The sequence below is a fragment of the Colossoma macropomum genome, unplaced genomic scaffold (assembly GCF_904425465.1).
Source record: "Colossoma macropomum unplaced genomic scaffold, Colossoma_macropomum, whole genome shotgun sequence".
NCBI lineage: Eukaryota > Metazoa > Chordata > Actinopteri > Characiformes > Serrasalmidae > Colossoma > Colossoma macropomum.
This window is the reverse complement of record NW_023494799.1, coordinates 11,102,015-11,128,392: the sequence shown is the minus strand read 5'-3', so window position 1 is coordinate 11,128,392 and position 26,378 is coordinate 11,102,015. Positions and strand designations below refer to the sequence as shown.

Here is a 26,378-nt window from a genome sequence, read left to right as displayed (position 1 = left end):
TAAAGCGAAGGCCTTTTCCTTCCTTCCACAAGAACTCATTTCATTCCTTTTTATCCTTTTTCATTTTTGTTGATATTCTTTGATTCTTTTAATTCTTTTTGAAGACTTCAGTTTACAGACAGTTATTAGGGTAATAATATAGACAATATTAGAGTTGCTTATAAATGTCCAGACACAGGGCAAAAAGAGAGAGTTCTTGGCTGTCACACTTATCTTGTAAAGTTACCAATTTGGAGATACTTGTTTTTCTTTGGAAAGCGACAATATGTAAAGGACCTCTGCTCTGATTGGCTGGACTGTATTGTGCTGTTTTCCTTATAACTTCAACATGAATGGGCGAGCTTGACTGCTTTAGGCTGAATTTGCAGATACATGAGAAAATGCGTTTGGAGCTTTCACATATGTACTTTTTGGAAGTGAACAGTAGGTAAGGACTCATAAAGGGTGGTGTGCTTGCCTGGGCAGGGACTTGAACCCCAGTCTTAGTTTCAGTTTAGTTCACGTTTTTCACAGGGCTGCTTTTTGCCACAAGTGGAATTGCTATGGGCAGTTGCAAGTCACTAGGAGCCCCTGCAAGGTAATGCTTTTTAGTGTTTAAACACAGTTTTAAACTGTCCTAGTAGAAGTAGAATGACACTTAGGGCCCCCAAATAATCAGAAACAGTCCAGAAATGGTGTTTACGTGCTATCAGCGAATGTACTGGCTGGTGATATGTCTCAACATGTGAGTAATGTGGAACTTGCCCCATTTCACCACATGTATATTTATGACTTTCTCAGCACAATCCTGTGGTAACCTCAGAAATTTACGAGTTTACAAGGACAGCGCAAACACACCCTACTTAACCATAATGCATCACTGAAGCCAGTCACTACAGCACAGTGCAGACAGCGGACGGGTCGTGCTTGCTGTCCCAGTGCTTGCTATCCCTGAAGTCCTCGGGATACAGTGCAGAATATCCCACCGCCTCCACTGACCTCTGCTTCTGAACGCTGTGTAGTAGGATGCGATACGTTCCCGTGATGGGGCTCCGCAAGTCTGTGCAAGTGTTGTTCTGCAGGTGTGAGCTGCTTATGCCCAAGTCCTTAAGCGCTTTTGTCACTTCTTGTTCCTCTGCACACAGATTGTGGGACGGGTCTACCAAGTGGTCGGGCGTCAGGCTGAGGGTGGGATAAGGCTTGGGGTAGTCGATGCCACTCAGCCAGGAGCAGGTCATTAGCTGGGCAATGCTACTGCGGTCAGGAGGCACAGGCCTCAGCATGCCTTTGATGGCCTGCTGACACGGCTCAGGCACGTACTGGGGGATGGTGTACGACCCCTGCAGGATGCAGCGCTTCAGTCGGCCCAGGTTGTCCGCATGGAATGGCATGACAGCAGTCACCATGAAGTACAGCAGAACTCCCAGGGCCCAGATGTCCACATAGCGGCCCATGTAGCTCTTATCTTTGAAAAGCTCAGGTGCTGCGTAAGGGGGAGAGCCGCAGAACGTGGTCAGGATGTCGCCCGGCCCGCTGACTGTGCTGAAGCCAAAGTCGCCTAATTTGATGCAGTAGCTGGTGGTGTAGAAGATGTTTTCTGCCTTCAGGTCACGGTGGACAATGTTGCTGTCGTGCTGGAATGGGAGAAAAGAATTTATTACTAATTTCAGTGCACTTTAACTAAAAGATCATTAGTCTAGATTGACTACAACTTGACATCCCGTCTCTCAGTTAAGGATTTGTAGTCAGTCTGTTCTCCTGTAAAGGATTTCTGGTCAGTAGCAGTGAAATAATCCCCTTAAAGGCTAATTTTACACTACTTTCCCTGTAACCTAATTCTCTTCCAAAGTTTGCTTTCCTTGGTATTGTGTTGGAGCTATAAAGGCTAACGTAGCCAGTGAGTGGCAAAAGCATATGCCCCACCAATTAGCATCATCCAACTTGCCTCGAACCGAATCAACTTGTTAAATAATCTCTAGTACACTTGCTTTTCTTGTCTCTGACACTGTATTCCATATTGCTATCTAATCTATCTACAAGTACTCCTTTAATGGAGCGCTGCAGCCTAAAAATAGCATTTAACATGTGGTTTGCTAAGTTATGTATGTTCTTTATCACAGCATCGCATTGGAAATCCCCCACAGACATGATATCCAGGCAAATAAAGTTAGCCATCTGACTTCTGCATTAGCTAGCTAGCATGAAAACAATGCAAAATCTCCCCCCACCTTCAAGACACATCATCTGAAGGGGTTTTTTCTAGTTTTTAAACTGGAAAATCTTACTCACAAGACTGTAAGAGGTGAGTAAGCATAGTTACAACAGTTAGCCCCTTAAAAGGCCAGAGCCCACCAGCAGGCCCAAAGTGTTATTTCACACTTCTATAACCTAAGAATACATGAGCCAGTTTACATTGAAGCACCTGTAGTTACTGAATAATAAGCCTTAGTATGTAATAAACCTGGGATTCTGATGTGTTATTTTTTCATTTTGGCCACAGCGCTCCTGTAAATCTGAATTTTGTCTTTATTTTGTCAGTTATCATGGAAAACAGTATGTAAATCAGTATCAGGAAAAAACTAGCCTATTTGAGATCACTTAACTCTTTAATGTGACTGATTTAAGCACTCAGTTTGGCACAATGTTAACTGGTGTTGCATTACTTGTTAGCTACATTGGCCTCATAGATCTGGGGCAAAACTATAAAGGCAAACTTTAGGCACTAACCATGTTGATACTACATTTGGTGTCAGGATTTAAATGTTTAAACATTTTATGGGAGTACTGTGCTTTTCTTACCATGTATTTGACGGCAGAGATGATCTGGGCAAAGATGAGCTTGCTCTCCAGGTCTGGTAGGCGCCCCCTGGTGCTGATCCGTGAGAAGAGGTCTCCTCCACTGCCGTACTCCATAGCCAGGTACAAGTGCTTACCTGTTTCTATCACTTCATAAAGACGCACAATATTTGGATGCAGCAGTCTTTCCATGCAGGAGATTTCAGAAGCAAATAAAGTCTGTGTCTTCTTGTCCAGGCGCATTTTATTAAGAATTTTGACTGCAACACGCTCTGGGGAGAGAGAGAGAGAGAGAAGCAGGGGGGCAACATTAGCAGAGAAAACAAGTGACCGTATTATACAAAGGTATGGTAGAGAGAGTTATGATGAGGGGGGGGCACAAGGCCAATTTAACTGGAATCTTCTCCAATTTTTAATATGAAGTTCAGCAAACTATGTGCCTAATAGGGGTTTGCAGTCATGGACCCCCGCATTCCCCCAGTTTTCCTCCAGGCATCTGCACAGTGCCTCCAAACAGATTAAAGAGATGTAGAAAACATGTTTGCGTTCACTAAGGGGGTCCTGCAAAGCTGATGTGATTACAAAGCGCTTATGTGAGCAGATCACCTCTGGTCCTGGATATGTGCTGTTGCTGTTGAAATGTACTGACTATTGTCAGGGCCTGTAAACCAGAGGGACTCCAAACTCTTTATAAGCACAATTTTAAAGTAGGTTAAACAGCAGAATGTGCTTAACATATTCCATGCAGTATTGTCCAAACATTAGAGACCACCTGTCATTTATGTAATTTCCAGTCACTGAGCACAAGTTTTTCATTTTTCAGCATCAGTGCAATAGTAGAACCCTTAGATTTAGAGGCCTAGCCAAAGGGTGGCCAGGGATGGCCAGCTAGCTTCTGGCCACCCCAGCAAGTGAAAGTGTGACAGTCAGACATCATTAATAAAACATCAGTTTTGCTTTATAGTGCAAACCTGCCATCAGGGTACCAATCAGCTGTAAGAGTTTGATGATGCTTCATTAATATCTTGCTGTGATTGGCTAATTTCCTGAGCAAACAGGCAGTGCTGCTCATAATATATCATAGCTACATTATGACGTAGGCTGTGTGATGATAAGATTAATTAACTATCAAACATTAGTCAGTTATAATCATTTATCATGCTAATTACTTTTTACAGTTGCATGCATGTGTTGTAATTTAGCAATAACAGAATTTCCTAATGAATGATTAGAATATGAATCAACAACACAGTTTGGTCTACTAGTTTACTTTTGGCTTTATAATAACTTTTTTATAAATAACTTTTTTGATGCATGCAATAAACAGAGAAAAAAAAATAATGCATCACTTTTTATGTCATTTTAATACATTAACACTATTTTTTTCCTAGCAGTGCACCACCCCAATAATATCTCTGGGGCTTCCCTGGCCACCCCATTAGTAAGTCCTAACCACACCTCTGCTTATATGTAACAATAGCTAAATATCATATCAAATATTTTTAGCATCTAGTGTGTCCATTCTTTACCTTTGTTACAGCTCACATTCTTTTCAAAAGTCTTGATTTCAGTTTTTCAAATAAATCTGCAGGGAAATTTTTCAGACTTCCAAAGTTCAGTCTAAGAAGTTGGTTGCATTTTCTGCTTCTCACAATCCAAGTAATCCCAAACACATTCAGTGATGTTGAGGTCTGGACTCTGGGGTGGTCAGTCCATTGTTCTGAAAAAAAAACAGCGGCTCCTTTTTCTTCTTTTTTGTCTATTTCTTTTCCTTAGTAACAGCTTCTTGACAGCTGTGCAACCTTTCTGTGCTGAGTAGTGTTGAGTCATCTTCTCACAGTGGAAAGATGGATGTGTGGAATTTTTCAGATCCACATTTTCCTCAGATCCACAGATTTTCTCCTCTCTCTCAAAGATGAAAGCTTTAAGTGCTGTTTATCTGATGGTGAGTTTTGGTGGTCTACCAGGTCTGCATGGCTGTTAGGAGCCATATTTACTAAATAGCCTAAACTCCAGTTTTGGAAGTTCCTGTTTTCCTTTGGCTTTCCTCTTCCTTATGCAAGCAGATAATCTAATCTCCACAGAAATATCAATTGAAAAATGAATAGCTTGTGCTTAATGGCTGCTTGACTGAAAGTTAAATAAACAACCAGCTTTCAAGACTGTATACTGCTAAAAATGCACTGTTGTACAAATAAGACAAGATTTGCATGGATGTTCCTGTGTTTTAACATGCGGCGCCAATCCCATCACCACTGCAAATCACATCCAATCGCATAGAAGGAGCCACAAGGCAGTATTTTGGTTTCTACTTAGTTAATTCTAGTGCAACTAAACGGATTAAGTGCATTAAGAATGAAAGCATCAATCAAGTTCCTTGAAAACAATATTATTTTGTTAGAATCAAATTTGATTGACTACAGGTGTAACTTGAGTAATTTTAGCACTCTTTACAGTATAAAATGCCACAGTTCTCACCTTTAGTTAAGGCATGAACGCCAAGTCTGACTTGAGAGAAATTGCCGGTGCCTATTTCCCCTCGGAGTTCGTAGAAGGCTATCCGTTTGCCCAGAATGATGTCATTGACGACTCGTTCATTGTGGGACATGTCATAGACGACCCTCTCAAATGGCGTCTGCTTCATTTGTTGCTCTGCTGTTAAAGCTGGTACTTTGGACGCCGGCAGTGCAGGTCTGGTGGTTTTGACCGCCATTTCGTTCTTTGTTTTCTTATCCGCATGCCTTTTTGGCCAGACCTTGTGGAATTTGGTTCCTGAGAAGAAAAGATGTGAGGTCAGTAAAAGTCATTGGTCAATCCAGGGCCATATACTCTGAAACAGGCCTTCTGATTGGCTTTTATTACATGTTTATTTCAAGTCAATGGGTAAATTATTGTTCATAGAAATCAACCATGTTCTACAGGTGCTTCAGATACAGATTAAGTTAAACAACTCCTGGAGTATATTTACATTATAGCATATGGAGACACTATAGATACAGATTAGTTTATTATTTATGAATCAGTGCCACAAAGAGAGTCATACATTCATCAGTAACCAAGAACGTCAGTGAGGACAAATGTGAATGAAAGTGCTCAGACAGTATTAGCTGTACTGAAGGAAGCGTGAGGATGACCTAGCCTAATGCTGCCCGTCACTAAGTCAGTGTGGGTCACTCACTGATCATCTCATGCTAGTCAAGTGCAAACAGTTTAAACATATGTTTAGTAAATTTACCCACTATCCCTACATTTCTAAATGATGTTAAATGGTTCATTACATGCCTTTCAACTTTACGTGACTTATTTCTAGAGTTTCAGGTGGAAAAACAATAATGGGATTAGCCTCTATCAGTCTTTCCACCCTCTTAAGGTCCTGTATCAGTGCCAAATATTGGAGTTCACGGGAACTGTGGCCTTGCACCTGAAATGTCTACTGCTTTTATAGTGTTCTCTATTTTAACACTAAGAGCAAAGGATGCTTTTAAATACAGTTAGATAGATTCCCTTATGTTACACTGATGAAGTATAGGAGCACCAAATTAAGGCCTTAGGCCTTATTTTCTCAAAATGTTCAGTATCTCATAGTATTAGCTTATTTTCTTAACATTCTGACTCAGTATCCCATCAAATAATGATGTTTCTTTCAAAACATTGATGTAGTATCTCAAACTAAAGCCTTTTTTCTTAACATTTCGACTTAGTAGCTCAGAAATAATGACAGATTTTCTTAAAAATTTGACTTAGTTTCTCAAACAAATGACTTATTTGCTATGAAGTTACTACTTTCTCTAAATTTCATAGTTTGTTATCTTGACATCTTTGAATTCTGTGTTTAACAACTCAAAAAGACAGTTGAAGGAAGCATGAGGATGACCTAGCCTAATGCTGCCCATCACTAAGTCAGTGTGGGTCACTCACAGATCATCTCGTGTATGTTAATCATATATCTGCAAGTGCAAACAGTTTAAACATGTATTTGGTAAACTTACTCACTATTTCTACATTTCTAAATGCTGTTAAAGGGCTCATTACATGCCTTTCGACTTTACGTGACTTATTTCTGGAGTTTCAGGTGGAACAACAATGATGGGATTAGCATCTATCAGTCTTTCCACACTCTTAAAGTCCTGTATCAGTGTCAACTGTTGGAGTTCACAGGAACTGTAGCGTTCCAGATGCAGTGTGTACTGTTATAATGTCCTATATTATTACACGTTGGTCAGCTTAAATTTTTCAAAATTTAAGATGATGATCTTAAATTAAGGTCTTAATTTCTCAAAATGTTCAGTATCTCTTCTCATCTTAACATTTTGACCCAGTATCTCATCAAAAAATGACATTTCTTTTAATAAACAGACATAGTATCTCAAATTAAAGTCTTACTTTCTGAACATTTTGACTTAGTATGTCAGAAATAATGACTTAGTCTCTCAAAAGTTGACTTTGTTTCTCAAAAATGACTTATTTACCTTGAAGTAATGGCTTTCTCTAAATTTAATAGTTTGTTATCTCGACATCTTGAAATTTCATGTTTACCAACTCAAACCTCTTAAAAATAAGTCATATTAGATATGCTAAGTCAAACTTTTGACATATTGCTGCCAGGAACAGAAAAACCTTTCTGTTTTTTCATCCCCTACTTGGTCTAAATAGGCTTCCATACTGATGTCATTCTCGTATTTAAAAGATAACACTGCATTTTCGCATTTGAGTGCAATAAATGTGATATGTATGGTAACATTTTTAAATCATTTTGAAATTTGACTAATAAACTAAACATTAGAGTCTGTAAAGCTCCATAAACTGACCAACTATTGCCAATTTGATTGTTTTATCTCAGAAGCTACTGACTGCTTCATCTGAATGACTGACCATCCATTAGAGACAGCTTGGGTCAATATGGATGAGCGTGACAGCATTGAAGGAGCAGCCATCTGTCTGAGGGATTAACAGTGAGGTCAGGATAGCCCAGCAAAACACAATTCACTTCACCCCTAACCTTTCGCACTAGGCCTTCAGAGATTTCCTTATTACTAGTAATGATTCAATGGAGTGTTTTATGCAGGGAATGGATCACATAAAGGGATCTTGTATTTAAAATGGATCATCTTAAAGATTTATGTCATTTCATATGGATGCAAACAGCTACAGCAGTTAATTTTTACTGAAAATGATGAAAAGTGACTTAGCTATAGCGCCGTGATTCCAATGTTTTGATTTTAGACATATTAGTTTAAATAAAAACAAATAGTTTTCATATCAAACCCAAATGAGATTGCTAAATATTACAAGCTTTGATATGTACTCGTACTTAAAGTTGCATTTTAAAGCTTTCCTTTTATTTTTATAGTTCATCATGTTCCATTGCTTCCACCGTAATCCTAATTTATCTTTTGCATGCGTGGGCAGGACTGCATCACTGAAGGGGAAACGATGTTGCAGCAGTTCAGGATTATTGTCCAGTTTTAGAATCACAGGCTGCAGACTGGCTTTATTTCTAATTATAGATTACAGGAAATCCACTGAACTACTTTCAGCGCATGCTGCAGCGCTGTTTAACATGCTCAACTTTAACTTTTAGCTCATTTTTATTTCAAATTTATTGAATATTGAGTTTATTGAATAGTAAGAACATGTAGACTTGTTGCTGTTAGATTCAATAATTATTTATAACTGTCCCGTTCTAAAAATGATCACAAATTAAGATGAATTAAGCAAATTACAAATCTATTTTCTATTTCCTCAATCATGTGTTTTTGTTTCTTTTCCTCCTAATATAAAAGAGTAGAAATGACCTTTATTTCTAATTTTTGATAAACTGATTGCTGGTAAACTGAGTAATCAAAAGAGTTTACCTGCTGGCAAAGTCAGCAAACCCTTTAAAGTTACTATTAAATTGAGCACAAGCCACATCAGTACAGTATTTTCAGCATAAACGTGGCAGACATTGTTCACAGGCAAACTATTAATGATATCTAGATAAAAACAAAAAATAAACAAGCGTTCAGCCACAAGACAGAAATAAACAGTTCAACAGGCCCTCAACATTTGATTATATTCTTCCTTTGTATGTAGAAAGTAAGCAAATGTGAGAATTACCTGGTAGCTGAGGGTCCTTCATCCTAGTACCTGTGCGAGAGAGCCGTCTACACTGAGGATGGAGGCGCTCTGTCTCTAAACCTCTGTAGATCACCAGTGTTCAATCCAATTAGGAGGATGTATTAATAAATGAGCCGCCGCACGCCTGTGGAAACACTGCAGACAAGCTTTATCCATGTGCAGCAGCACCTACACTGTGAAGCATGACTGAGGGAGGTAAAATGAATAATGTAAAATAGCCTATGTTTGTTACATATGTATGTGACTAACAGCAATTAGCAGTAACGTAAATTCCAAATGTTAGCATTCAGCTTCTTTTCAGGTACTTCTTTTGTGTCTTTTCCTAAGCCAACGTTCTAAACTAGAAAAGTGCATCTCCTGAAGAAAATAAAGAGTGATTGAGCAGCTTAAGCAGTTCCCAGGTGGTTGCTAGGTTGTTGCCGAATGGTTACTATAGTATTTTAGGTGGTTGCTATGGTTTCCGAGGTGGTTGCTAGAGTGTTGCTAGGTGGTTGCTATGGTATCCCACATGGTTAATAGAGTGTTTCTAGTGGACTTGTATCATCATGATTTAAGATGAGTGTACTCATTTTTGCCTCCATTCATTCCTGTGGGTAAAAATTGTTATGTAACAATGATTGTATGAAAACCACACATCTAGGCCTTCAGTTTGGGCCATAAAAATCAAAACACAGTCTAAAAAGGCCTGGAAAACATCTCTGTGATAATGCTAATTTCTGCTAGCGCTCCTATGGGATTATGGTATGTTAGTGCTAAGCTAGCAATGATTCACATGAACATTTTTTGGCAGTTCTAGATTAAATTAAACATTTGAAGCTTGTAAAAGACATTCTATGTTTAATTTGAAGCCTGTATGTCACAATTCTAGTGAATCTTTCAGTAAAGAGCTCTGGAATGTGTGGCTATTTACCATTTGACAGAAACCCAGTGGGTAGACTACAGCTCATACAGGTCAGTGACATATCTGGGACTTCCAGAAGACCTAGAGTGTTTTTTTTAGACACTTCTTTCTCACAAAATTGATCCTGCGGCTGTAAATCAAAACGTGAACTGTCACTTACTAATTATGTTCTGACACTTTAATTAATTCTGATTGTGTCATTTGCTATTGGGTGTTTCAAGAATTTGACCCTACTGTGTCCAACCAAAACTTAATAATGAAGCACTGCAGTACTTGTCATGTTTAAATACAAACATGATTCTATCAAGTAAAAAGGAATTACATTTTTTTTTCCCAGAAATCGTCAGGCCTTCTCTGAACACTGAAGGTTCCCCTCTGAACTGTTACTAAACAATTACTAATGGGTGCTATGGTGGAAACTATACTGGACTGTACGAACCAAATGGACGTGTTAATTTGATTTTTTTTTTCACGTCAAGAAATATTTTTTTGGTCTCCTTAGTTCCTATTACATATTACTCTGAGCAAATACAGGTTTTCCAATAAAGATTAAACTCTTCAGACGCTTTTGAACTTTTTGAAATTTGTTCCCCTGAAGGCTTAAATGACGTCACTGACTCATCATCACTGCTGTATATTATTTTCATGGCTAACTCAGGAGCAGATAAACTGTTATATTTTTCTCAAAATATGTGTTTCTTTAAGTGAAATTAATATCAATATTTTTGTGTTATGTGAAAAACCAATATGCATCTGACTGTTGCAAAAGTTTGACGTTAAATATAACTGTTAATTTGTAGTTTTGTGAAGGTTTTTTTAGGATTGTTTTTTAGTTCTTGTGAAGGTGTTCTGAGGGCGCTTATAAACTTTACGTCACCTGGTGACGTATGTTCCTCTGCTCCGCCCCCACTCCGTGTTTACAGTCCGATTTGGCGGGAGAAAAGCACCGCGTGGTCCCTACAGCGCTTCTCCGTGTTTTCACTTTTTCAATCGCATGTTTTATATTGCGATTCCCTCCATCGAATATTGGGCACCGGTGCGACAATGGCAGCGACTGTAGCAGTGAGTGCCCCCCCTGCGGAGAGTGAACTGGACCGCAGCGGAGCTGAAGAGGAGCCGCGGGGTGACGGAGGAGACGAGGACGGAGCTCAGAACAGCAGCCCCACGGGGCCACACAGCCGGCTCGCCAAACTGCCCCTGTCCCGCATTAAAGCTCTTATGAAGGCTGATCCGGACGTAAGCCTCGCGAGCCAGGAGTCTGTGTTCATCATAGCCAAAGCGACGGTGAGTGACCCGTCTTCGTTCAGGGCTGGTTTTCACCAGCTAACGTTAGCTAACGTGGCTAACGCTACGTCAGGTACGAAACATTAGCGTTAGCAACGTTAGCGGAGGAGCACCAGGTTACTGACAGCTCAGCAGCTGGATGAACCCCATAACTCTGTTTCATGAGCGGTTAGTAACACATATATGTAACTTCTGTGCAGCAGCACATTTTCATTCGCATTTTCAGTCTTCAGTAATACTAAAACATTGACATTTCGTTGTGTTTATAGAAACAGGACATTAAGGAGTTTCAGGAAATTACAGTGCAACTGCACCAATTTTTCAAAGTGTCTCAGTAGTTTATAACACCAAACGACTGGTTTAAGCCTTATTATTTCTATAACTACTCTCATAAGTTTATGTAGTTACAAGAATGAGGTATTGAATTGTGGACCCACATACAGACCCTTAAGGCCACCACACACTGGACATGTAGTGTTGCATAGCAGTACAAAGTGCATCTGTACTACATAGGAAGCATCACAGCCAGAGAGCTGATAAACATCAAGCTTAAGCTCGTTTTACACTGTGCTCGTATAGATTTAATGGACTAAAACTTTCAAAATTGTTTGTGAATGGCTGCTATGGTATCCCACATGTGGTATGATGTGAAATGGCTCATTGTAGGAAAATTTACCAACTCTGATTTCTTTACAGTGGTCATGTCCACAACACAAATAGCTATTTTATTTACTATCCAAAACCACCAGTGAACCTTTTGAGTTTTTATATGTAATTTTGATGTTGACATAATTGGGATACATCTGGAAAAATAAAATTTTTTGGGGACTAGTTTGCCTTACAACACCCTGCATGTACTTCTTCACCATGAATGGATTAAAATAATATAAATATTAGGCCAAAAACATCTCTCAGGACTATTTGAACATGTCTAAGAGATCAGGCAGTGTATTAATAATCATTTCATCTAATAACTTTTTGTGAGGGAGCTTCTACAGGAATCAAACACTTCAGTCTGGTTCCTGTCACCACCACTGTGAACAGTTCTGACTCTGTAAGTTTCGCTAGAACAGACTGTTTCACATCAAACAACTCTGAATGACTTTGTTTACATCTCAATGATTAAATTGTGCAGACATTTTGAAAAATTGGTGGAATTCCTCTTTAGTCTGCCCAGAACTGTGGAGGAGAAATGTTTTACATTTCTGACAAGTTAATTCAAAGGTCTCTATAATAATCATTTTTATTATAGGATATTTAACACAGAGAATGAAATTAGCCATCACTACTGGCAAAGTTAGTTAAACTGCTTTAGCTGTAACTGCAGCTCTCTCTTGATAGTCCAAGGAACCAAAATCATGCCCTCCGGTAAAAGTAACACAAACAGGGACCATGGCTAAGATTTTAGTAGGGACACTTTTTTGTGTGACGTGGTAATATGACTGAAAGGTGTTTGTCTAACTGATCTGAGAACTGATTTGATCAGAAGTGTAGTTCATGCTGTTAGCTGGCTGACTGATACACATCACTTTTGCTCTGGCTTATTAACTAAGTTAGCTAGCTAAGTGTCAGACATTGTTGTTCTCCATGACAAGTAGTTAACTATTAAATAAACAGTTTGATATTTTATAACGTTACACTTTGCTGACTGGTGAAATTTGTGACCCAATCAGGTAGGTACAGTTACACTATAAGCTTGTTTACACCTCACATTTAAGTTGAATGGCACCAATTTTTTTCTAAATTTCAGAATAATTCAGTCATTGAGATATAAAATGATGTGAAATGCTTTGTTCTAGGGAAACTTACTGAGTCAAAATCGTTCACAGAGGTGGTGATAGGAACCAGAAGTCCCGGAGAATGTTTTATGGTTAATACCTCTTAAAACTACATCACAGAAAGTCATTACGCTAAATGGTTACAAATATGATGCCTGAGACATTATTTTGCAATAGTTTTGGCCTACAGTGGGTTTTATCTTAAATCCATTTATGGAAACAAACAGGACGTTGTATGGCAACTTTTTTTTTTTCTCCCAGATTTATTACTATTTTACTGTTATCAGTGTTACACATAAAAACTCAGAAGAAGTGTAGGTTGACTGATCAGTTTGGGTAGTAAATAAAATGGCTATATTTGCTTTGTAGATATTGTGATGCCTGGTTCCCATCACCACCACTGTAATGAAATCTGAGTTGTTTATCTACAGTGAACCAGTTGAGCTCAGAGCACTGTGACTTTGTTTTCGTCTTGACGACTGAATTGACTGAGAAATCCGTGAAATTCACCTTTAAGATATCCGGATAGTATATGGTTATACTTTGGCTGGATTATGTTTATACCTTTCACTAAAATGAGTCCCCAGTGTGACCAGATCGAATCTGATTTTACTTTAATTTAAAGCACATCAACATATACATCATTTCAGTTTTACTTCCGTTTACTTTTCCCCTATTATGCTATGAATGAACAAGCCTGGCTTGAACACTTTCATTGGCCCAGAGTGCAAGAAGATACTTTGTTTGGGGAATAACTCCAGCCATGCGTTTACTCCATCTCTGTCTCTGACCTCCCCCGAATGTGGTTTGAACGATCCGATTGTAGTCCAGTTAGAATGTGTCCATGCTGTGCTTTTCGTTCAGACAACTGAAATCTGCATGTGACACGATCACAAAAAACGCATGTTAATGCAATGTGTAAATGGTCATTATGAGGTCAGAAAAGTCATTAGTCATGATCTGCCCGAGCCTTCTTTTCCTGACCCAAGAGAATAATGACTTGTCTTTGTCTTTAAAGGAGCTCTTTGTGGAAATGATAGCTAAGGATGCGCTAGTTTATGCACAACAAGGAAAAAGGAAAACGTTGCAGAGGAAAGATCTAGGTGAGTTAAAACATTTCGTTCAAGTTCAATACCATTTTATGTTTCCTGGTTTTGATCACCACAAAAGTTATTTGTGTATCTTTTTCTCACAGACAATGCAATTGAGGCAATAGATGAGTTTGCATTTCTTGAGGGTAAGTAAACCAATCATACTAAGTAATGATACTAATCTATCTGTCCCAGTGACTAGCAAAATAAAATGGATGTTTAAAGTGAAACAGACTTTTAACAAATTTTATTTTCACTTCACTGTGTCAGAAAATATATGTTCATAACCGTTATATATATATATCTATTCCTGCCTCCAGAATCAGCGATGGCTCGTTATCTGTATCTAACTTTGTGACTTTTGCTTTACTCCAAAAATGAATGTAACCCAGTGACTAAGTTTAAGTGCTAAATTGAAGTTTGATATTTCTAATCAAATGGAAAATTTGAATGTGTCACTGACAAATAGGGCTGCACGATTCTCAAGTGAGAATCAGGGAATTGAGATCACAGTTTTGACTTCTGATTCTTCAACAAACAAATTTTATGAAGAACAATATGTATATTTACTAAATTCTTACACAGTAAACCTTGTAACAAGTTTAAAAGCAGAGATCAACACAAATAGCCATTACAAACTGTAAACAAAAGCATAAATGCAGATTGTTTGTGAAGTCCACTCAAAGTGTGCTGCCGCGGTGGCTTACCACATTTCAACACTCAGAATAGGTTAAGGTGGTATGAAAGCAAAACTTTAAATATTTGTTTTATATTTCATAGACAGAATTTACAAATAAGCCTAAATCGGCATAACTTAGTTAAACTTCAGTTAGTCTGTTGCACGCACTTTGCTGCTGAACATATAATACGAACAGCATAAATGAGGCTAACGTGAGCTTGATTAATGCCGCGCAACACAGCAGCAAAGCGGAATGCAAGTAACAAATGCCATGGGAGCATTTTTTACCTGTTTCTCATGACAGCTCATGGCAAACTTGAAGCTCTGAGAGTCCCTTCAGCTGTTGTTTACAGAAGAAATGATACAGAAAGCTTGCTGCATTTGGCTAGTGCAGTGGGGAAGTGTTGTAGTGACCACTTCTGATCTAGAATGTGCTTCACTTGGCTGCGCTCTCATGGGGGGGAAAAAAAAGCCTGGATATCACAATGACATACCATCATGGTCTGCATGCTACCATCGCAGTGCTGTGTGATCCTCTGAGCTCATCTCTGGGCTGCAGAATCACAATGTTTTTTAAATGAATTGCATTGAGTAGCAAATCAAAATCCTGATTTTAATACGATTTTTTTGTGCAGCCATATTGACGTACTCATTTTGTAGTTGGGTTGTGTGGCCTGCACCTTATTTTGGAACAGAATTTTTGGATTTACTTATCTTTTTAAATAAAAGAGTTTGATATTCTGACACATGAGCTCTGTTATGACTGGCTGCCCTGTGTTGTGCCTCATTTAAAAAGCTCCCAAGGCCTTAAAAATAAATGGATAAAATGAGGGGGAAAAAAAGGAGAAAATTAGTTATTTTGTAGTTCATTTTACAGTCCTTTTACATATAGATCTCTAAAGATGATATAAACCTGTCTTTGTCCAGTTATGCATTCTAACTTTCTCATAAACCAACACTCCATATGTGGATGCGTCATGGAGTAAGATAATAATTGCACAATGCAGGTTCACATAGAGTAATAAAAGTAAAGTTTAGCTGCCAGGTTGTGAAGTGCTGCTGCACATCGTCTCCGACCAGGCCAGTTTACAATTTTTCAGCTACAGCACATGTAACCACTCTGTTTCAGCTTAAATTGACAGTGATGGAGCTGTTTTAGGTTTTTGGCTCAGTTATTTGGTAATGTCTACTCCTGACTGGCCAGCCAAAAAAATAAATTATGGAGTAATAAAAAGACCAAAGTTGCCAAAACTCTTTGTTAAATTTATTTGAAGAATTCCTCCAGTAAAAAGTCATGATGCTTTGTTCTTTTATTAAAAAAAGGAATCACGTTTTATTGCACATCATGAAGGCATACTGAAAAGAAAGCCAGTAAAAAATTGCTGAAAAAAAGATCATTAATCTAGGTCCTAAACCTGTTATCTCTTTCAAGAAAAAGTAGAAGAATTCACCATATAATGGAATCATTTTGTTCAGAGAATTGTAATACAAACCAGGCTCACCATCTTCTGCCTATTTTGAAGAATGCAGGTCACCAGTTCACAAAGACAGATGTGAATTATCACAATCGTGCTTTGGTGCTGCACCTGCTGCGTTACACCTGCAACCTGAGCTGGCAGTACAGTGAAAACAGACCATGTTGCTCACGTTATCTTTCACAAGTGCATAGTTCCTAAAATTAACTCAAATACCCAAGATTGGTATGAGCCACAGAGCCCAGACATTTGAAGAAGTGACAGTTTGGAAAAATGATTAGGCTAGTAGCTCTTTTATTTATCTGTCTTTTGCAAGTTGGATAGGAATTGATCATTTTAACTGCTGTCTTTCAATTATGTTTCTCCAGGTACGTTGGACTGATTGGCAACTGCTGGCTCATAAGTATGATATACTCTTTCTACAAGAAAAGACTGCTATTTTATTTACTTCTGTACAGTCTGGGGTTGGGGATCTCAACAGTCAAGACGAACAGGATTATTTTCCATCATTTTTGTATATGAACATGTACAGCTTTGAATATATTGACCAACCTTTGTGCAGATTTTTGTGTGATGTGCCAATTTTACTTGTGAATATGTTAGTCTCTTGTTAAACACATGGAAATAAATTCTGATTTCTATATAGGTGAGTTGTTTGTCTGGTCAGGCTCTCCAGTGAAGGTGAAGGGGATAGGCAAGGCTGCAAATTTGCCATAAATGATAGAACTTAATGACACATCCTTGTAATCTTGTATTTTTTTTAAGACAGTGGTTTAAGAATAGTCTGTGCAAACAGACTGACTGTCTACCTCAGTGCCTGGGGCAAGTTGGGCATTTCCTCTTTGTTTCCTTCCAAATATCTGCGATTGTTTTGGTCTTTAGGCCAAAAGCTTAAGGACTATATTTAACATGCCATTATGTCTGGATTGTTTTGCTGTTTCTGTAAGCTTCCATGTCAGAGAGAATTGAAGAGAACGCCCATAATCAAAACCGCATAACTTGGGCCTTACTTGAGATTAATAAAACCATGGTCTGAGTGACAAAGAGCCTCTCCAGAGTGGAAAGCCTTGGTGGTCCTACCTCGGACAAGATACCAACCACCCAGGAGAATAAATTCTCTGCCAGAATGTTGAAAAATATTTTGGGTTTGGCCTGTTTAATCCACGGCATGCTTGCTCAAATCCAGCACAGAGCCATACGAGATCGTGTCCAGGACCACCAGGAACAACAGGAAAACCTTACTGTTATAACCTTGCTTTGGTTGCTTCCTTGAGGAGTTACTTGAAATGAATACATTTTACATCTGAAATTCCATCAACACACCCCAAGATATGCTGCTCTAAACTTGGCGTTAAATGTGTTCACTGAAATCATAGATTGCATAAAAATGCTGTGTTTATTTGTGCGACTGCTCAATCTTACCCTTGATGGGTCATTTCAGTTTGCTAATAACTACAGTCTCCCATGAAGATGTAGAACTTCATCCGAGGGAATTAGTACGGATTTCTTTCAACATCGGTTGGCATGTTTTTGTCTGCACGCTGTTCAGTGATCCCCTAATCGCCAAAAAGGTATGCAGGAAATATGCTTGCCTCGTGGACACATTGAAGTCATGGGGAAGGTATGTTTTTGCAGCTGAAAGATTCCAGCCTGAATTCTCGCAAGGCGCTCCATACCCGCCCCATGTAGCGTACACACACACACAGATTTTTTTTCAGTCCCTTGACCTCAGGTATGCAGCAAATCACCCCAGCATCCTAACTTACTCACATGAATCAGATGACTTCCATCTGAATTTCTGTACAGAGGTCATATTGATTCCTGTTATCTTCTACATACTGACACTGCATCCAATTCAAAGCATGTTCTGGGACTTTGTCTGAACTGTTATGTATTACATTAAGTAGTAAGTTAAAATGATCACAGCTTTCTTTATGCTTTACACTGCTGTAGTCAGAGCAACTAATATGATGGGAGCACAATTTTCATATTCAAGGTACTCCCATCTGGATCAAGGTGCCATAAATGAGTTCCATTTGCTTCTGCGTTGCATGCCTTTTTTTTACTGATCCATAGTATGATCTCCTTAGTACCTACAGTAAAAGTTGTGGCCCAGCTGAACAGTTGTGGTCCCAAGTTCTGTTTACTATAGGAGGGCAGGGATCGTACCAGATGCTGTTAAACTGTTGATTGCTATTCAGCTGTCATTCCAACGCCAGGCCCAGGAGTGCCCCTGTCCTAGGCAAATAGGTGTTTGCTCTAACACATCTGATCCAAATTGTAAATACCAAATAGTGGGTGTGATAGAGCAGGGCAAGCACTACAATGTGCAAGGGAGGGATACTCTAGAACCTAGAGGTGGGAACCACTACCTTGTAGAAAGCATAGTTCTTTATAGTACTAACACTACACACCAATTTGCCAGTTAATTAGGTCTACCTACCTTGTACCTGCACTCGGAGGCCATGTTTTTGGGAACCTACCTTGTAGGTGCAGATATACAATATTCATTTTGCACACCTGATTCCACTCAATCAATTATCAAGAAACTTCATGTGCTCTGGTGATTTTTCAAGTACACAAAAATGTACAAAGCAGGGTTCTCAGGATTAGGATTAGGAACTACTGTACTGGTGTCCCCCATCTTTTTCTGGACAACATTTGTCAGCCACCCTCTGTCCCAATCCACTGATGGAAAGGGATCACCATGTTATTTGAGTGGTTGACCATTCTCAGCACAGCAAAGACACTGATGTGTGCACTACAATAAGTGTATCAGGTGTAGCAGTGTTGCTGGGTTTTCAAACACCTCAGGGTCACTGTTTCGTTGAGAATATGCCGCAAACCAAAAAATTCCAGACTGCAGCAGCCTGTGGTCAGAAGCTGACCAACATAAAGCAAAGTCTTAATAAGACACCACATGCCCCAAACTAGCTTCAGCGCACCCTGGAATATATTCCACTGTATGTTCATTCTGAAAAAGAAAACTCTCATCAGGATAATATTTCATCACAGGATAAAGGTGATCAGTCAGGTTAACTTTGTATTGATTTGTGGTGACTCTTCCCTCTGAGGACAGGTGGACCCAAAACCATGCCAGCAAAATGCCCCCCACAGCATGACAAAGTCACTGGACCCCCTCACTGTAGATGTCAAGCATTCAGGCCTGTACTGTCCTCTTGGTGTACACTGCACATGCACTCCCCCATGTTGTGTATATGGTGTGTGACTCATCTGATCACGTTTTTCCACATCTCTGTATACGGGCCTGTGGTTTTTGCAACAATGTTCTAGATTGTTCTGGCTGGCACATCCTGCATTGACATTCTCAATCACCTGAGAAACAGTTGCGACATGTACCAGAAGTGTGCTTCCTTCCAATTACATTTCTTGAAGACCACCAATTTGACCAGTCTCTTGCAGAACTGGTTAGTTCATATGATACATGGAACTCTTTTCTGTGTCTTTTCAGCCTGTTTATCTCCCCAGGCAATTCCCCCAGTTGTTTTTTACTTGTATATACACATCCTAAAGCCAATGCAACTGTTGCCTCAGATCATGTTGTTAACACAGTCCACAGACCTTCTATCTCCTGATTCTCCAAAGTTAGTTCTTGGTGACAATCATTGTTCCGTGGACAGTCTCAAGAATTTTTATCAGTATATTATGTGTCCCACATACTTTGAAGGTGCCATAGAATGGATAACTGTATTGGAGTAGTCAAACACTTTTGTCTCCTCCTTCAAACTCGATCTCGCATACGCAAAAGAGGGCAGTGAAATTGGCCAATTCAAAATCCTAAACTGTTGCATAGCAGTCTTGACCCATTAACGTTTACGCCCCCAAAATTTACATACACCAGCAACAACAGTCGGTCACTTTTCATACCGTTTCTTAGGAACTGAACTGTCAACAGGCATGGCTGGTGTTCATCTTCAAACAAGGCTGAAGTTGTCCTCCTTTTCGCCAGCTTCTCAATCAAATGTTCTGTTCCACCTTAAATGCTACAGTTTATATAGACGCCATAAAGTACAGCACAAACACATAATGTACGTTAACTGTGGTACCATTTAAGGTGCAACAGAAAATTCACAAAACAAGCTAGCAAATAGAAAGCCACATGTTTAACAGGATCCTGGACAACTTTATTTCAGACTTGTTAGTTTGCTTTGCACATTTCACTCCAGGCAGTTGTGCTTAGGTTCGTACTTTAATTTTCCTTGTGTTGTCAAGATCAAGGGCAAGTAGCTAGTATAGGTAACATTAGCTACTAGCAAGCTCCAAGTAACTAGCATAGCTAACTACATAGCATGATAACCTAGCTTATTTACTTAGAGGTTCATTTTATTTTCCTGCCTCGGTCTATTTCAACATGTTGCTTCTGTGCGAGCCATCAGAGTGCCTTGCTGTAAACCAGCAAATCAGAGCAGAGCTCATCAAATTATTCATGAGCACCTCAAATTAGGGAAAACAGCTTGTTGCACTTTAGGACTAAATTATAGAGTTGTAAATGTGCATGTAAATGCTTGTGCATCTGAGCATTGTTCACCCTGACCAAAGTCACATATCTTATAGACATTGCAGGACAATTTAAAATACTGAATAAATGCTTTCAATGGCACTTTAATAGGGTGCTGGAAATGTGTTAATCTGTTCCTATTGCCTACAAATCTATTATGTTGCCTCCTTTCATTCTGTCCTGTTGGCACCAGCCTGCAAACCTGTTGTAAAAAGGGCTGCTAACGAAGGTGGTGAAAACTTTGGTTAGAAAGTGGTATTGACAATCTTAGAGTCTGTTTTGAAAGTATCTCATGGGATCTGTTTTGAAACCCAGAATATAGTCTTAGTGATCAGGTTGACATTACCTTTAGTGTTGAGTATAATATAATATTTAAATCTATTACTATATTTCCTAGTAACAAGCTTTTGGCAACAAAAGACCTTAAAGCTATTATTAATGAGAAGGTTGAACAAAAATTTAAACAGGAAATCCTTCATTTAGCAGGGTATTAAAAATATGGCTTCAGTTACTTTGGACAGAGATTCCATTAGACATAGTCGGACAACGACAGTTTACCTGGTACTTTTAACTTTTTACTAGATTTGAAAAAGATGCTATAGGTTCCCTTGATTTGGAAAGCAAGACGTAAGCTCTGGAGAATCTCTTATCATTGCTTTAGCCAGTGTCTCTAGGTGTTGTAATGCTGGTGATGTAAATAAAACAGCAGGTCTGGGTGGCATCTGCGGTAGGACACTAAAATACTGTGCTGACCATCTTGGAGTTGTATTCCAGCAATTGTTCAAAAATCTTTGGTCAGTGGTGTTGCTCCTCAGATGTGGAAACGTTAAACTGCTGTACCAATGCCTAAAAATCCTTTCCTAAGGCTTTAAATGATTTTCAACCAATAGCTTCCACGTTTTTGGTAATGAGACGTTGTTAAAATCTCACATTCTTAAAGTCACTCAAAGTCAATTAGATCCTCTTCAGTTTGCATATAACCCTGGGAGTGGGAAGAATGAGGCAAAGCTCTATCTGCTGGATTCACTTTATAAAGACCTTGAGAGAACTAAAACCAAGGCCAGAATTTCATCCATGGATTTTTCATCTGCTTTTAACACAATGCAGCCCTTTTTATTGGCTGGCATACTTTTAAATGCTTTTAGACTGCATTAGTCTAAGATTTTCTGACCATAAGATCTCAAAGGGCACATGTCAATGAAAGCTCTACAGATCTCTCTTATACCCCAAGGGTGTATGTTGTCTCCCTTGCTTTTTGTCCTGTAGAACAAGAGAGACAATGGAGTTAATGAAAATTGGCATATTTGCAGATGACAGTCTTGTTGTCTCTGTTTTCTAGTGCAGATCAAGAAGATGGTACATACTTGTGGATTTTCCACCCCTAAAAAATTATACACACATTAATGGATGGTCTGTAGAGAGTGTAAAAATAGGAAACATTTACAGAGCCAAAATTGTCAATCTTCCACTGAGGTCACTGGCTTTATTATATAAACAACAGACTCTAAAAAAGGCCATATCATCATTAAAGACCTGTCACATGTCCACCACTCTGCCTTTGAGTTGTTGCCCCTGGGCCACTGTTATTGCTGCCCTCGATGGTTGATCAGTGATCATTCATGGTGAGCCATGTGCTTACTATGTATTTTATTTATTTATGTTATGTGTGAAGATGTTTGTCTTTAGTTCTCTGTAGATGTCTCTATGTTATATGTTTATGTCATATTGTGCCCAATTTTGCTCCTCGGATACACACACATGCGCACACATTATCTAAGCCGCTTGTCCTTCTGGGTCACGGGGGTACTGGAGCATGTCCCAGTGGTCATTTGGCAGAAGGCAGGAAACACCCAGGACAGGTCGCCAGTCCATGACAGGGCTCCTTGGGGACAAATAAAATTTATTCTATTCAATTCAATTCAGTTCAATTCAGTGGAATTCAATTCAATAGAGGAAGTAAAGCAGCACTAAGTCTTCTACTGTCGACATGCTTATTTGTATTGGCTGTTGGAATAGCAGTAGATCCTGTCTACAGATGTTCTGATTTGTACCTCCATGAATACTGAGTGTTTTAACTGTACAGTAATGTAAAAATGCACGTAGAGTTTGCGCAGTGTGTCTGCAATGTGTAGGCCAGGTGTTGTCATTTGCGTTCGCGTACTCGCATTGAGTATGTTTCTGACCTTTGGTAGTGAAGCGCCATCCGTGCCCCAATGATGAACCTCTTTCAGAGTCCAAAATTGAGGTCAACGGGGCCTGCTCAGCATTTTTCTACATGCGACAGAGCATGGTAGGATGTTAATTGCGTAATTGTATCATGCAGTACACTTGTCTGGAAGCATCTGCATTCGCACCTGCCTGTAAGTGTTTTCAATAAAGTGACCAGTATGTGTTCTCAATGTTCAAGAATTCCTGCAACACTGTGTCTGATACATCCTTACATCTTCACCACAAGACATTAACATGCCACTACCATGTCAGTGTCATTGCAGTGCGAAGAATGGTCCACTACTCAAATAATATCTAGTCAGCACGTTGTCGAGTGGTGGTCCCTTTCCATTGATATATGGGGTAGAAGGTGATAAACTGTGCAGCAACAGATGAACTTCTGTCAGCAACTGTATACCTGCAGAGTGCACCTCTATGAGAGGTGTTAACAATAAATTGGTCAATGATTGCAGGTGCAAAAATGAGACGTTCTTCCTCCACATCCAATTCTGCTGTCAGTCCTCTCATCATCTCAGTGTGAATTGTGTGAGAAGAGAGAGGACACAGGAGGTACCAGTGAACAAGGATCACACACAAGCATGAGCAGGGAGGAGGAGGTGGATGAGGGAGAATGTGGGTGTGTTAGCATGCGAGTGAGAGAGAGAGAGGCAAGCAGGCAGAGGGAGGGAGTGAGGGAGGCTGGAGAAATATAAAAGAGACGGAGGTACAGCAGACAGCACGGTGGATTAAATCCCGTCTGAAGCTCGAACCATGTTGCTGCAGACTATCTCTGTGCTCTCCGTCACCGTTGTTCTCTTCGGCTCCCTGGAAGGTAAGGTGAAACGGCACTGTTCCACTGAGCGGCTCCGGAGTTTGGCATTAGTGTTATGTCGAGGGGAGGCAGCATGGTGGAGGGAGAAGAGTCTGTTATCCATTTGCTGTGATGAGCTTTTTGATGCCATGCATGCTGATGAGAGAGAAAGGGGCTGTGCTGGGTTATTCAAGAGAATCTAGGTGATGTCATTAGGATGCGCTTGCTTCTGATACCTTCCCCTGAAGGTAATATCGCAAGGTACTGAGGACAATATCTGCAGGATGGGTCATGTCATAATCCACATGTCTACATCGGCCATGTTGTGTTTCGCTCCAGCAATAACAAAACACACGTGGATGTAGAAAAAAACTCCCTTTACTGAATAATGCATTTGTCCTTTATTGTGCCTCCTCATTACATCATCAGGATCTCTCATTTTCCCCATTCAGGTCTTGTTATAGGCTAACAGAAAAATGTAGCCTGCATATGTTGCCAATAGTAGTGGTGGACAAATCAGTGCTTGAGGTTCTTTTAAAAGCTTACCACGTTGTACTCTTTGGGCTGGTTTCTAGGACATGGTTCCTAAATGGTTCTTGGCTCAGATGTATATTTCAATAGTTCTGTCTTTGTTTAGTGTACAACTTTTACATTATGTGCAAGGTTCTTAATACTTTAAAAAGAGTCTTCATTCTTTCACAGCTCATCTATGAATTCTTTAGGGAACCTAAAGTGGTTCTTCAATGGCAGGGTTTAATTTCGGTCCTCGAAGGCCGTTGTCCAGCACAGGTGGGTGATCTCCCTGCTCAAACACACCTATTCAACCTGGCAAACAGGACTGTTTGAGCAGGAAAATCACCAAACTGTGCTGCCCCCTAGGTCCAGAACTAAAGAACCCTATTCTATGCCATCATTCCAAAGAACTCTTTTCTGGCACCCGGGTCTAGGAAACCGGCCAATTGTGTTTGAGTTTCTGCTGAGTGTGTCTCTCTCCGGCAGGGAAGGGAGTGCAGATGCAGAGGGACGTCCAGTGCTGTATGCAGTACTCGCAGGGGAAAGTGCGGACCAAAGATGTTCTCAAGTTTGAGGTGCAGACAGAGGGGCCAGACTGCAGCATACGAGCCATCATGCAAGTATTCCAAGCATCTTGGAGCGATCACATACATGGAAACTATGCCTTATTAAATCTCCCAGGCATTGCCATCCTTGCAGGTCGTATTTTTATTACTGAGCGCAGTAATTGTGAGGCAAGTGCAGCTCAAGAATGCGCTCAGGCTCGGTGGACAATACCCAAACTGTTCCCTGTGAGGGCCAGTTTTTCTGGTGCTGATTTGAACCATACGGGATTGAGGGATCAGTATGCGTTGTGTTTGAAATAAGTAAGCTGAGACAAGGGTTACTTTCGCCTGACTCGATTGTTTTCTCCTGGCTTGTGTGAATCATGGCAGATTGTACACCAAGAAGGCGGTGAAGTGTGCAGACCCCAGGGACAAGAAAGTGAAGAGGTTACTACGGAAACTGGTCCAGAGGCAAAGAGGCAAAGCCCACAGGACCACGTGGCTCCATCCGCGCGGGAATCTGCCTGTAATGTCGGAGGTAATGTAAATCCCTGTCCGAGCTGGATTAACTTTACTTGGGGAGGTGCTGTAATGTAAGTGATTGAAGTCTGAAAAGTAGTAATTCCAGAGTGGATTACTTTTTGTAATTTTCAGAGCCCAAAGTTCAATCAGTAAAAGTAGCCCTGTTCAACCTCATGGTAGACTAATAACAAAGGCTGGTAATGGACATGGTTATGCTCCGTGTTTTTATTGTTATTGAGCTTCTCACCTGTCATGTAACAGTGATCCAGGCTGTCTGATATCATTTGGAAAAATTCTCCAGATTTGTCATCCTGTATGAATCGGCTAGCCAAATTCCTTACAAAATAACTTTCCCAAACATCCTCTGGTAAAACTGATCCATCTCAAACAATGCTTTATTCAGGCATAGTCACTGGCACAAGACATGTACAATTGCATTGCATATTTCCGATATTAGAAGTAAGGTTCCTTAACTGTGCTGTCCCTGTTGAGGAATCTTGAATCTAGCTGATTGTACATATGGTACTAATGGTACTTTTGAAGAACTTCTCACCATTTGAGACTTTGAAGAAATTATTTTCCCCAGGTATTTTCAATACCTCACCGTTAATGAAGTCTTCCAAAAGAAACCCAGCTGAGACCAAAATTGAGCCGTGGAACACCATCTGCTTAGCCTGTGGGTCTGAATAGGCCTTGCTGCCTCTTAAAAACAAGGCCTTTTTTAAGGTTATTTATGTGCTCTAAATATTGAAATAATGACACATAATCTGTGCATTATTATCGTCTTTCTCGTTAGATCCAGTAAACGATGAGGAAGAGACGACTGATCACTCCAGCCTTTTCATCTTTGTCACTATCTTCTTGAAAGTATGTAGACCCATAACTTTCATTACCAAACAGTATGCTATCCCAGCAAGATTGTGATATTTAGATGTCTTCTGACCTGACTGTTAATCTATATGCCAAAGTATACTCCTTTTTAACTCTGTACTTCAAGCTTGTTCATTATCTATCTATACTATATCTACACCTTATAAGTTATACAAGCTGTTATATAGAGTTAAAGTGATACGACTGTTCTTGGCTCAAATATAGTGCAATTACCGATTCTATTATGTATGGTAATGCAATCGATTTTTTATATATAAAGAAATACA

At 39.7% G+C, this 26,378-nt stretch overlaps 3 protein-coding genes across 3 annotated transcripts; 2 read left to right on the top strand and 1 right to left on the bottom strand.

The window, feature by feature from the left end:
- Positions 1 to 872: 872 nt before the first annotated feature.
- LOC118819255 (serine/threonine-protein kinase NIM1) lies at positions 873 to 8,896 on the bottom strand. Its single transcript, XM_036586966.1, has 4 exons — positions 8,875 to 8,896; positions 5,254 to 5,547; positions 2,779 to 3,047; positions 873 to 1,613 (listed from the first exon to the last, which is right to left on the bottom strand). The coding sequence occupies exons 1-4, from the start codon at positions 8,894 to 8,896 to the stop codon at positions 873 to 875; spliced, it is 1,326 nt and encodes a 441-aa protein (XP_036442859.1).
- A 1,828-nt stretch (positions 8,897 to 10,724) lies between these two features.
- pole4 (polymerase (DNA-directed), epsilon 4, accessory subunit) lies at positions 10,725 to 16,746 on the top strand. The gene is made up of 4 exons (XM_036586689.1): positions 10,725 to 11,080; positions 13,877 to 13,961; positions 14,054 to 14,095; positions 16,472 to 16,746. The coding sequence occupies exons 1-4, from the start codon at positions 10,841 to 10,843 to the stop codon at positions 16,483 to 16,485; spliced, it is 381 nt and encodes a 126-aa protein (XP_036442582.1). The 5' UTR covers positions 10,725 to 10,840; the 3' UTR covers positions 16,486 to 16,746.
- Positions 16,747 to 23,494: 6,748 nt separating this feature from the next.
- On the top strand, positions 23,495 to 26,378 carry ccl44 (chemokine (C-C motif) ligand 44). The gene is made up of 4 exons (XM_036586751.1): positions 23,495 to 23,662; positions 24,641 to 24,770; positions 25,090 to 25,237; positions 26,018 to 26,378. The coding sequence occupies exons 1-4, from the start codon at positions 23,602 to 23,604 to the stop codon at positions 26,024 to 26,026; spliced, it is 348 nt and encodes a 115-aa protein (XP_036442644.1). The 5' UTR covers positions 23,495 to 23,601; the 3' UTR covers positions 26,027 to 26,378.

What these genes read in the sequence shown, in the direction of transcription:
- ccl44 (XM_036586751.1), top strand. Translation starts at nt 23,602, where the DNA reads ATGTTGCTGCAGACTATCTCTGTGCTCTCCGTCACCGTTGTTCTCTTC. An exon ending in TCTCTTCGGCTCCCTGGAAG is followed by an intron (nt 23,663 to 24,640) that starts GTAAGGTGAAAC and finishes TCTCTCCGGCAG; the next exon opens with GGAAGGGAGTGCAGATGCAG. An exon ending in TGCAGCATACGAGCCATCAT is followed by an intron (nt 24,771 to 25,089) that starts GCAAGTATTCCA and finishes GAATCATGGCAG; the next exon opens with ATTGTACACCAAGAAGGCGG.
- LOC118819255 (XM_036586966.1), bottom strand. Translation starts at nt 8,896, where the DNA reads ATGAAGGACCCTCAGCTACCAG. An exon ending in CGTTCATGCCTTAACTAAAG is followed by an intron (nt 3,048 to 5,253) that starts GTGAGAACTGTG and finishes CTCTCTCCCCAG; the next exon opens with AGCGTGTTGCAGTCAAAATT. An exon ending in TCTCTGCCGTCAAATACATG is followed by an intron (nt 1,614 to 2,778) that starts GTAAGAAAAGCA and finishes CTCCCATTCCAG; the next exon opens with CACGACAGCAACATTGTCCA.
- pole4 (XM_036586689.1), top strand. Translation starts at nt 10,841, where the DNA reads ATGGCAGCGACTGTAGCAGTGAGTGCCCCCCCTGCGGAGAGTGAACTG. An exon ending in TCATCATAGCCAAAGCGACG is followed by an intron (nt 11,081 to 13,876) that starts GTGAGTGACCCG and finishes TTGTCTTTAAAG; the next exon opens with GAGCTCTTTGTGGAAATGAT. An exon ending in GTTGCAGAGGAAAGATCTAG is followed by an intron (nt 13,962 to 14,053) that starts GTGAGTTAAAAC and finishes TTTTTCTCACAG; the next exon opens with ACAATGCAATTGAGGCAATA.